Source organism: Strigops habroptila, chromosome 10 (genome assembly GCF_004027225.2).
Source record: "Strigops habroptila isolate Jane chromosome 10, bStrHab1.2.pri, whole genome shotgun sequence".
NCBI lineage: Eukaryota > Metazoa > Chordata > Aves > Psittaciformes > Psittacidae > Strigops > Strigops habroptila.
Genome location: NC_046359.1, coordinates 4,071,569 through 4,084,072, shown reverse-complemented (window position 1 = coordinate 4,084,072; position 12,504 = coordinate 4,071,569). Strand labels below are relative to the sequence as shown.

General features: G+C 35.3%; 1 protein-coding gene across 14 annotated transcripts in view; it reads right to left on the bottom strand.

Moving 5' to 3' along the window:
* Window positions 1-12,504, bottom strand: part of SYNE1 (spectrin repeat containing nuclear envelope protein 1) — a 296,964-nt gene that overhangs the window by 197,335 nt on the left and 87,125 nt on the right. For all 14 annotated transcript variants that reach the window (XM_030498895.1, XM_030498904.1, XM_030498900.1 and 11 more), the window contains 9 exons: window positions 11,574-11,670; window positions 9,527-9,729; window positions 6,593-6,757; window positions 5,192-5,344; window positions 4,611-4,754; window positions 4,102-4,275; window positions 3,497-3,655; window positions 1,257-1,421; window positions 519-653 (listed from right to left, as the gene is read on the bottom strand). In XM_030498895.1, coding sequence (XP_030354755.1) covers window positions 519-653; window positions 1,257-1,421; window positions 3,497-3,655; window positions 4,102-4,275; window positions 4,611-4,754; window positions 5,192-5,344; window positions 6,593-6,757; window positions 9,527-9,729; window positions 11,574-11,670 — 1,395 coding nt within the window. The remainder of the gene's footprint in view (window positions 1-518; window positions 654-1,256; window positions 1,422-3,496; window positions 3,656-4,101; window positions 4,276-4,610; window positions 4,755-5,191; window positions 5,345-6,592; window positions 6,758-9,526; window positions 9,730-11,573; window positions 11,671-12,504) is intronic.

Sequence of the window (12,504 nt, the reverse complement as noted above, 5' to 3'; positions counted from 1 at the left end):
CCATCACATTGGCTTTGACCTGCAACATGCTATAGCAGGCAGAAAAATTCCATAGTATATGGGCAGTGTTTGTTCAGTTGTTAGAGTCTTTGGCTGAAGACACAATTTAAACTGATAGCCTGAATTCTTATTAATTTCTTTTATTAAGGTTGGGAAAGTAACTGAAATAATCCAACACCAGCATAAAGTAAAGAAAAGCTAGGACCTATTTATTCTCAACAAATGTTCTTAACACAGGTGTCATTATGGCTGTATGTAGGGGAAGAAATTAAAGTTTCATAATTAATTCACATTTCTCACTTTTGACCACTTAACAGGGCTTTTCCAGAAGGATATTTTTAGGTGTAACTGTTTCTAATGTTGTAAAATACTTTTTTTTTTTCTTCCTAATTGCACAGGAAGGTAAATAATACAAAACATTTTTATTTTATCTTATTTTTTTCAAAATACAGGTCATGCAGAAACATTCCAAAGTTAACAATTAGAAATTTAAGAGATTTCCATTCAATGCCACTAACCTTCCACTGCCTATGGAGTTTTCTCACAGCTTCCTGCAGGTTGTGTTGCTCTTGTTCTGGGAGGATGTCAGTAAGTTCATCACACGCTTTCAGAAAGGCATTTAGGACCCTCTGATCCAACTGATTGAAGAATTCCTGAAGTTGAGGTGGGAAGTGAGAAGGTGAGAATATGAAGCTGGTTACTGATATGATAACTTGCCAAAATGAAGTTCCTTAATACACTCTGTTACTTCTGTTAACACTCTGTTACTTGTGCTGCACTGAAGAACTGAAGTTTGAGCTAGGAAAGGACGATTTCTACCTATTTAAAGTCCAGCAAATAACTTCTTCTCTACCAGTACACTGAGATGGTATTTTAACAAGAATACATTTTAAAGCTACCTGCATAAGTAATGGTTATAATATAGACAGATATTGATCGGGGAAATAACAAAAAGAAAAAAAAAGGCAGCGGACGCATGAGACTGGCAAAGTTTAGTGTCCTCACTCCCAATGGCTCTACTTGCAAAACTGATCCTTATTTCTAGGGACTCTTCTCTCTTCTGGTTTCTTACATTCACCAATAAGAGGGGTGACCTTTTTTCCTTTTTGGTTTTCAATATCATCATTAGTTTGACCTGATCTGTGTAACTTCTATAAGTGAAAGAAATCCACATCAATTTTAAAGTTAAGTAGGCTTTTCACTTGTATGTCATGCACTCAGAGATTTCCATAAGGAAGGTCAGAGAATTTACTCACGCTATGTTTCCTGAGAAGTTCTTCAGGATTTCCTTTTTCTTTTAAGTAACAATTGGCAATCTGTATTACTTTTTCCAGTTCTGCTCTAGATTCCTCAAATTTCTTCATCAAACGGCTATTTGCTTCTATGTTTTTTCTCCAGTCACCAGCTTTCCTGACCATATTCTGAGTTATAAGCAAAGAAAATGAGCTGGCACTTTCACACTGATCTTTATTTTCTCATTCATCATGATCTGACAAAAAATGCATGCCATTGGTGTCACTCTTTCAAATATATGCCATCCACAAGTGCTTCTTATTTCCGTGATTCCATTTTCCCCATATTTAATACTTACACTAAGGCTTGTGCTAATGCCATCCTTCATTCAACTGAAAATGGGTAGCTATCTAATATAGATGGCTCTGATACCTTCAGAATGCCTCTGCCATTTGTTTAGGGTTTTGAAAGCCTGCTTTCAAATCTAAAGCACCTGGTATAGCTAAAAGCTTGCCATTCGATTTTTTGGAGTAGCAGACTACCTCCTCCTACATGAATCTACATGAAGGTGGTTTGACCTATGGATTCAACCAGTTCCATGCTGCAGGTCTTCTAACCTGGGGGAGGTTTCTACAATTATCACAGTAGTAGGCCAGGTAAGAAACCAGGCAGAAAGCCAGTTAAAAGACAACAAATTTTGTGGCTAAGTTGCTACTATGAAATACTCTCGTTTTGCAACCTTAGTTACAGCTTTTCATCCCTGGCAGTGTTCAAGGCCAGGTTGAACAGTGCCTTGGGTGACATGGTCTAGTGTGAGGCGTCCCTGCCCATGGCAGAGGGGCTGGAACTAGATGATCTTAAGGTCCTTGTCAACCCTAACTATTCTATCATTGTGCTTCGTAGTCTGTCCAGTGAACTGAATTATGCAGTGGTTATAATTCCATAACCAAATGAAAAAATTAACTAGGAGAAATGAACAGTTCACCAGCTCAAGCACAGCAAGTTAATTCCAACACTGCTTACTAACAACGCACTTTGCCATCCTCACTGATTACAAACCCCGGTGTAAGGAATTGTAATGATTTTACCCAATGAGCTAATCAAACCTGTAGTTCTCAACTTACATATCTTCCTACACCTTTGTAAAGTTTCCTGATAAAAATTTGTATATAATAGTAGAATGATATAGGAGTGTACTCATTACATGAGAAAATGCTTGTTTCCAGATCCATAAATATTTTAACTCTGGTTATGCCACATTTTGTATGGTTATGCCATGTTTTGTAGGCTTATTTTCTAACACAAAAAGAGATAAATCACCATCCATCTTTATAAAAACAGAATACTTACTGTTTAACATGGCAAAATTACCAAGCTACAACTGTATCTGCTTCTGTTATTGTAAGCTAAACTTAAACATTTTCTAAATTGTAAATAACGGTAAAATTCCACTGATCTTTATAAGTACAACCCACAAAATACAATAGAAATTTTGAAATCCACCTTTTAGAGACAGCTTTTTACTGATAGGTAATTTTCTGTAGCTTAAAATTCAGCTTAGATAGCTTTATACTGAACAATAATTGCCTGAATCAAATCTAATAGAACCCAACATCTGGAGATCTGACTTCAAGATAATAGTTAATTTCATTTTAGAGTGAGGCTAGAATGGGGCTGAATAGCCCTGAAAATATCATCATGGCTAGTAACAACATAGAGCTCTACAGGTAAGCAGGATTATAGCCCAAATTACACATCTTTTCATTAACAAATGCAAGCAAGTATTTGTAACTTTCTATATTCACAATCCACTGCATTTTCTGAAGAAATACAAAGCCCAGCAATAATAGTATTTGAAAAAGTTTCCATCTTCCATGCTTTGTGTGAAAGGAGAATTATGGGAATATAAGAGCAAATAATTAGCCAAGGTGACAAAGTCAGGAGAAACAAACACCGGTGCAGCCCTAACAGGTGGATTTCAGGTTCCTTGTTCCAAAGAAGCCTGAGATGTGTGAAAATTCTCCTTAAATCCTGGGTTCCTCTGAGGCAGGCACACCTCTAAATAGCTGCATGGAGAACATGACCATCAGTCCTCTGACCATTATTACCTAATGCAGACAAATCCTTCATTAATAACTTGACACCAGAGAGAACAGCTCTCTATGACAGTGGTTACAGTGTGATGAAATGGAGATACGGTAGGATGGATCAACTGCATATGAAGAAGCTTTCAAAAATATGCACCAAGGTATGACATAATTACCTGAAAAGTAATCTGAACTTGTGTAACTTTCTTCTGAAATGTTGTCTGATGGAAATGCTGTAACAATTCACTCGAAGCCACACACTGCAGGATACTCTGACTATTTCTCTCAATCAGGGACAAATCCTTCTTGCAGTTTTCTTGATAAGCTACCAAATCCTGAAAGAAAAAAACATATATCCACCCTGACCAGGAACCAATGAGAGAAAAAATTGGCAAAATAACAGGAAGGTATTTTTTGACAATAAGAACAAAAGGGATGAGCTCAAAGCATCACAACAAATAGACTACACAAAATATTACATGGAATAACACAGACCACACAATTTTCTCCTTATGCAGAGTCCTATACCCAAATAGAGCTCTAGCTTTCTATGAAAAACGACACAGACATGTACCCAAGCCTTTCAGGTAGTTCTGTTTTCAGCAAATTAAGCTTCCACATCAGCTATTGGAATTCCGATTACATTACAGATAGGCTATGCTTGTTGTCTGACTATGAAGTAACATTCACTCAGGTTACTGCGTTGCAAAGCAAATTGCTAGAAAGCAAACTGCAAATACTCAGAGGCAGCAGATCTTTCTAAGATGTTTTTCAAACTTACTTGCGCTTTTTGTTTAAGAACAGTTGTAGGTTGTGCTTCAGGATCCAGGATAGAAATTATTTCATTGACTTTTTCAAGGGATTCATAAAAATGTGTGATTTGTTTCTCCAGTTCTTCCAGTGGAGACAGCAGATGCTGGCATTCATACAGCAGGGCACAGGAATACTCCTTAACCTTTCAGCCATTTTAAAGAAAAATAATTATTAAAAAAGTTAAAAAATTCAATAAGTAGCAGCTTCCTCTTCAGGTGGGTTTATATAGTCACTACCTGCCTCTTTTAAGATAGATTGATCCTGATCAGGTATTACTTCTTAAATAAAAGAGTATTAAATTTAAGGATCTTAGTCTTAAAGAAGTAACATGTTCTCCACCCTGAATCTATTGTTCCTATAATCTGCTGTTACTATAACTATGTATTTGCTCAAATGCATATATGTGAGCATTTATGTAGGGGACCTTACTATTTATTAATTCAACAGTCAACAACAGTAGAAAAAGTATTCTGCAACCTTGCTCAGCTGCTCTTTGATCCTTGTCAAAGTTCCATGCATGTCATTCACTTCCTCTTGGGAAACTTCTTTTGTAACAAGTTGCACTGTTCTTGTAACCATTTTGCACTGAGCTTCCATTGCAGGCAGTTTCTGCTTAATATTCTGAAAAAAATGTTTCAAAAAGTATTTCAACAACAGCATTTATGCATTCATGGGAGACACAAGTCTGTTCTCAAGAGACAAAAAGATATATTCTAATTATCAATAGTTTTCATTGCTAATTTTGGTGAACACTGGATCACAGTTCAAATGCACGAAAACTGTGTCAAAGGGTATTATCAGCTCACTTGAATGAATTTGAGGCTACACAGTAAAAAATATCCAGTGGGACAGTGTTTTGGAAATGTGCCTAGAAATGCCACTCATAGAATACAATGATTTATATTAGCTATAGCAGAAATGATACAAAAAAAGCATCACTGTTAAAAAAAAAAAAGTAATAATGGAAATGTATACTAAAATAATTTTATGCTATCAAAATTAGATAGTTACAAGGTTTTCTCCTATTAAGGAGAAAGAAATGGAAGGGAGACACTTACTTCTAGATCTTGTACAAACGTTTTGACATCGAGGAAGGACACTTCTACAGGGACTGAAAATTTCCTATTGCTTCCATCAATAAAAGCTGTCAAATGGGTAACACCATCCAAGTATTCCTTCTTCATTTTGTCCAGTTCATCTGCTCGAGCATACTAAGAAAATGTAAAGTAAAAAGAGAATGCCAGACTCTCACTTGTTCCTAACCTAGAATGGACAACTCAATTAATTTCTCATTGTCTACAGTATTAATTCTGAAAATTCAGCAAAGAGAATAGAATACAAAAACCCTAGAAAAGCTGCAGGATAAGGGAAATTTCAGTAAAGGACTACTGGCTGGAGGAAAGGGAAACACAGGTCTTAGAAAGTCAAAAGAGCTGTATGACAGAAATGGTAAAAAGACAGTGAAAAAACCATATAGCCAGCACATGAAAGAAGCTGTATAAGTAGAGGAAGACACACTTACATCCTGGGCATTGCTGCTTCCACAGTGAATCACCCTAACTATCATCAGCAAATAAAGCTTGAGAATATTCTAGTTGACAGTTTAGAAAAGTTACCAAAAAAAGGGGGCAATCATTATTTGCTTTTCCATTTAAGTTAACAGCAATGGAGATAATCATGCCAGTAAAGAAAACAGATTCAGCATCTTCAAATGCTTCAAAATCTGCTATTTAAAATCACTGGAAGAGGAAAATATCATTAGATGTATATTGACTATAGCAAAGATATTTTATAGTATATTTATGAGGTGTGAAATACTTTAGTGTAATTTAGCTCACATCCTTTCTTTGCTTTTTAAAAAGCAAATATAGAAACAACAACTCTTTTCCAATCTATCGAATCTCTTCCATGAAATAAAGGGTATTTTTTTCTTTTATTATCAGTGCCTCTGTATACACAAGATAAAAGCAATGTCTGATAAATTTGGGGAAAACAGTTTATTAACTTGCATTGTACCTGCTTGTGGTTGCAGTACAATAATTGAATGCAATATTCATTAAAGAGTGGTAAAAATATTCATTTTCACCATTTTCACTGTTTAGGTTTACAGAGCTTTTACAATAACAATAAACCCAATCATTTTCTTTGAAGAACAGTAGAGGATACGCGTAAATAATATTCACCGTATCAAGACAAGAGACTATAAAGAAAAACTACTGCTTATGCTAGCTGAAAATGTCCAAAAATAAAAATAAAAAGCTGTACAAACAAAAATATAAACAAACGAAATCCCCAATAAAATAAACTCCTGTCAGGGATTCCTTTCTAATTTAAATAATGATGAACAGTTAGGCACTATAGTAAGTTGTCCTATAGTCTTGCTTGTTGGGCAAACCTGTTTTGTTTACATGGAAATGACAAAGTAAATATCTAGAAACAACAACAGCAAAACCACATACCTGCTTAACTTGCATAAACAATTCTCTCCATCTTCCATTTAATAATAGAAGCTGCTGTTTAAGGTCTCTGGAAATGGTCTCATCACAGGTTTCAATCAGAAAATTACCAGCATCATTCATGGCTGTGTGCTGTTGGATCCAATGAGGTAAGTGCCGGAAGAAATCCTGAAGAAGAAAATAAAAACACTTTTCTGAAACCTTTTAAATTATTCTTTACCTTAAATCATGATGTTAAAATTTACTCACCAGCTAATGGCTTGATAAAAGTCTTTGAACAATTATCCTCTGAAGCTCTTAATATTGGATATGCCATAATAGAATTTTAATGTGTGTGAACATAACATGTGGAATTAAAAATTACCACCAGTTTACTTAAAGCTTATTTTAGTCCAGTGAGCAGTTTCAGTTAAATTAATGGAACTCCTCCTTAAGAGAAAGCTCCATAACTGAAAATACTCTTAGGGCTCATCTAATTTCTGTCTTGTCTTGAAACAGTATGGGCTGATAGTAACCTCAGCCATATACAGACTGTAGAGATTCTTCCCCATATGCAGCTTTCCAGGGTCTGGCATCACAAAAGATCTGAGAAGACTGATTCTTTGTCACTACTTCCCTCCCTCTCAGAGTAGATGACGGTCAGGCTTACTAAAGGTCAAGAAGGAAAAAGCACATGAAGAGAACTACTCACGTCCTTCCTTCTATACACTTATTCCCATAAACCATTACCTTCCTCAGACCCTGAGAGACCCCTCTCCTGCTGGGCAGTCTCCATTTCAGAAGACAACATAAAGCATGTGTAAAATTTGGACAAGTTTGGAAGATACTGTAAAGCACATCACATTCTTCATTAAAATTAACGCAGCTCTTTTTAAGGAGGTCCCCACATGAGGTCAGGAAGCCCTCTCGTAAGATTTGGATACAGCTGTTTGAAAAAGGTGTGGGAGGGCGCAGTTACAATGCAGTTGTGATGGGAAGTGCTTAAGAGGTACTGCAAGTAAATAAAGAAGTTGTAGAAGGAGCAGTTTGTTCATTAACACCTTTACTGTTAAATTTCTAGTACTTTGCAGTAGAAAAATCCAAGCACATACCAATCTTTTTGCATGATCCTCTGTGCTACAGGTTCACAATAAGGTTTCTGAAAACAGAAGCCAATGAGAAAGCCAACAAACCATTTCTTTTTGCAAAAAGAACAGTGGTACTTGCTGGTCTTGAGATCATACAGAGATAATAGAAAGAATAAGAAAGCATGACAGCATGGTAAGGAACTACTATGGTGTTTACCTAGGATAAAATACGGTGGAATTTAGTAACATAGTTAAGGTTTGCCAATGACCATCAAAGAAATCTTTGTATCATATTACTGATATGTATTTTATGGCACAAATATTTGGAAATGTTTAAAAAAGAATTATGCCATATTCAAAAAAATAGAGATTTTATCTGGGATTCCAGCTGATGGAAGGTATGACTATTAATTGTAGAAAACAATGTAAGTATTGCTTTTTGGTTTAATAAGCAAATACTAAAACTGCTAATTCAGAATTATCCTTGGAAGTAAGTAAACATTGTTCCTGTGGAGTGCTAGATTCAACATTAATAATAGAAGTAACTTTTAAAATATTTATCTCTGTCTACGGATTTTGTTACCTCTCAGTAATCTTCAACAGCTTTAAGCCAATGTGATTTTAAGAAGCAACTAGCATTTTGGCCATAATAAGGCTTTCATGTTGAAGGTTTTCAACAAGGCTTTTTGAAATTCTTCATATATCAGAAAGGTAAGAAGGACTTGTTGGATTTAGGTTTGAAATCAGAAGCAAGTATATAAGGATATTTTCAGATTTCTGCTATGAAAATCTTTAAAGGTAAAGTTATAAAACTGATCAGAGAAGTAAATATTTTAATTTTATTTATATATATGGATATAAGAACATGTAATTTTAAACACTGCCAAGTTACTGACATAAAACATACACAAGCAGCTAAGATCGACCTGATCAGCAGAGGTCATCCTTCCTGCTTAGTAATGATAACTGTTGGTATTTATATTATGTCAGGCTATTGAATTCTTTTCACAGGCTTATTTTTATTCAAAAAGTATATTCCATCTTTTACATGAATTTAAATTAACAAACTTTTACCAATATTTATACTGTTCTTTCATGTAATGTGAAATGGTCATTTCTGACCTGATGTCACTTTGATATCTTTCAACCATACTTTGGTGTTAGGAGCTAGAGAGCTGCTACATTGGGATTGGGTGATAATGTAGCACCTATTAAATGCAGTATTATCTAAGGCAATCTGGCTAATTACTGATGTTTCACAAACGTAAATTTTAGTGCTCTGATATTAGAACAGGGAAAAAAAAAAAAAAAAGAGAGCAAAACTATCTTTACAATTGCAGGTCCCAAAAGGAACTATCTAAAAGATTTCTAAAATGCCAGGGAAATGGATTAATTAACTACCCATCAAACATAACAAAACATATTAATCATCTTGTCCTTTGAAGGCAACTAATGCTGAAACCTGTCGTCCATGTGGTAAAAAAAAATCCATGGAATAAATAATTTTCTTTAAGTGTCTTTATACACAGCACATCACTATGCACTTTGGTATTAAAAGCTGAATTTTCCTTTGAGTGAACCATGTAACATTCCTATCTCTGAGTAATATTGCTGCCTTATATTCAAGTCCAAGATGCCTCTAACTATGTTATCACAGATGATGTCTTCCCTCATCACGTGTATATCTGTACGTCTGTACACTATGTGCAAACATTGAAACACCTATGATGAATGTAGACAGTAGCCAGAAACTAAATAAATTATCTCCCTCTTGTATGACATTTTGTAAAACCACCTAAGCAAATGCAAAAGCATATCCCACATTTCATAATTTATAAAAGAGGCAGATACACATGTTGTTAGTACATACCTTTTTAGAAGGTTCAGGCTGATTCAGCATTTTTTCAGCATCTTCCAGCCAAGCTTGCAAACCTGCCACAGTGCTGCTGTATCTGTCCCAATTAGCAATTACTTCTTCCAACATGCTTCTTACACTTCTGACCTCTACCGAGAGGTTCCTCCACTGTGCTGTTGTTTCATTCATGAACTTCATCACATTCTCAACTTCTTCCACTGAGATGCAGGGCAGACATTGATTATTCTTGTTCATTATTATTTCTGTAAAGCTTAATTTCATGTTATGCTTATCCATTCTCATCAGGTAATTATATTTTATTGCAACTTCTATTTCGATAGGTTTTTATATACAAACACACAGTCACAGCCCAATTTTAGTGCAAAATTGCAACTGAGAAATTAAAGCTGTGAATTAAAGACTAAGGAAAGTACATAAAGAGAGTGTTGATTTAAAACAGTCACACTGCATATTCAGCATGGTGTTAATTTCTAATCTGTAATAAAATTAAGGGAGAAAGTTTCCTCAAAAAAGCAGAAAATAATAGAGTTGTATAATGTACAAACACATAGTATGTCTGCATTTAAAAGTACTGAATGAAATTCTGATCTTCTTTCCACCAACTTTAAAACCAAATTGCTGCTAATTTTTGCCATTTAATTTTTAGTATTTTCCTCACAGCAATAAAGGAATAAGTGTTTCCTCATTCCAGAAGAAAAACACAGAGAGAATTAAAAGGACTCAAGCAAATCCTAAGACTTCATAAAACATGCAGAATACGGATAGTTTGAAAAACACCTTTTTGGCTAAGGTGTCCTCTAATTTGCACTGCTGTTTCTGAACTCATAAAAGTGAGTAGCTGCCCTTTGTAAAAGAAATTGTTACTGGACTTTTAATTTTTTTTTAATAGCATTGAATAAATCTATTAATTCTACTATTTGTAAGAATAGTTTGTAAAAAACATTTACTTTTGTAAAATTTTGTAAAATTACCATCAACAACTTATATTTCCCAATTTAAAAATAAAAAAGATATCAATTTTCTCTACACATCTGCTAATCACTTCAGCAGCTGTAGCAGTCCGCAGACATTGTTGTGTTATCTACCCAGCAGAGATTAAAGTAATTTCATGTCTGTAACTATCTATCTGGGTCAAATATTGCCCTCACGTATTCTCGCTGAACTCAGCAGTATTCAGGAATTACAAGAGGCAGCTGTTGAATCAGCTAAATATTTTTCTCATGTATGTCATATTTCAAGTATAATTTGGGTACCTCTTACAAGTTTTCATAGTTAATGAAGAATCTTCAATAAATCAGGGGATACTTTTGCTACTACAACGTTACTGGGACTTGCTCTCTTTTGCCTTTTTGTAGTGAAGCCAAGCCAGGGAGTATTTCCATGCACCAGAACATGATTTTCCCCTCACTTCATTTGGTCTCTGGCACACTTCTGGACCAAATCAACAGAAGCGGGCCTACAAGGATGCTGGAGAGGGGCTCTTCATCAGGGACTGTAGTGATAGGACATGGGGTAATGAGTTTAAACTTAAACAAGGGAAGTTCAGGTTAGATATAAGGAAGAAGTTCTTTATTGTGAGGGTGGTGAGGCACTGGAAGAGGTTGCACAAAGAAGTGATAAATGCTTCATCCCTGGCAGTGTTCAAGGCCAAGCTGGACGGAGTCTTGGGTGACATGGTCTACTGTGAGGTGTCCTTGCCCATGGCAGAGGGGTTAGAACTAGATGATCTTAAGGTCCTTTCCAACCTTAACTATTCGATGATTCTATGGACCTCTCCCATTAGGAAGTCTGAACATGACCACTCTCTTCTGGAGATTAAAAAATTTCAACAGCAAGAGGGCAGGCTGCTCTGTACCAGATGGCTTCATGCTAGAGCATATGTGAAACTGCTACCAGAGGCTGTAGCCTCTCTGGTGAACTGCAGCTGCTATAAAGCTCCACTGCATGGAAGCAACAAATACTGGGAGATCTTTTTGAGGGATACTTATGTCTGAAGAGATCAAAATGATGTCCCCATGACAATAGAAACATAGGCATTTACCTGAGCCATTTGCTTTGGCATACACTTCAGCTGCTCTTTTCAAGATCTGGTAAGTAACTTCATACTGCTCAAAGAACTTACTATTTTCAATAACAGACTGAAAAGAGAAAAATTAAAACAGACAAAATAGATATTAATAATAAGGACAATTTCCATGAAATTACATCAGGACAGTGATGACAACATGTAACTTCATTATTCCTCCATTAATTTTTTTCATTATTATAAAATAATATATAGATTTCACCTTTTCAAACTAATGGTACAGCAGAGTCAGGCTTCAAAAATACAGTTTATTTACTTTGCATATAGAAAGATTTTTTTAATACATTCTTACTCTGCTAGTTACTGACTTGCTGAAACTCAGTAGCATACGATACTTCGAAAGTGCAGAAGCTGAGCAATTAACGTAAAAGTTATTTAATGGAAACTGCTTTACACTGAAATTTAAGTGGAATCATTTTAATAAAAGAGAAAATTTCATCCGTATAGGTCACCACAAAAATCCAGTCCAGTTGAACTCTAAGAATTGTTCCTGCATTAAGCCTTTACAGAAAGGCAGGTCTCACTTTAAGAGATAAAGAACATTTGATTTATCCTTCAGTTTTCCTTCACCTCCTTTGTAACTGCTGAAAATAAAATTGAGGAAGCACTGTACAAAGAGATGCTGCTTTTCCAAAGTGTGACACAGAACTTTTCCTTTGTAAGTGATGTTTTAGCTGTGTAAGTTGCTATAGCACAATGAGTAATTTATCTGGGAATATGTTGGTCACAAATTAATGGCTCTTTATCATCTATGCCTCATTATCCCTTATGGAAAATGACACTGACATATTTTTTAGATGTCTTTCAGAAATGTTACCTCCTTTAAGTGCAATATATAATTATATCTCTGTATTATGTGAGCATATTATATCTTACATTACCTCTG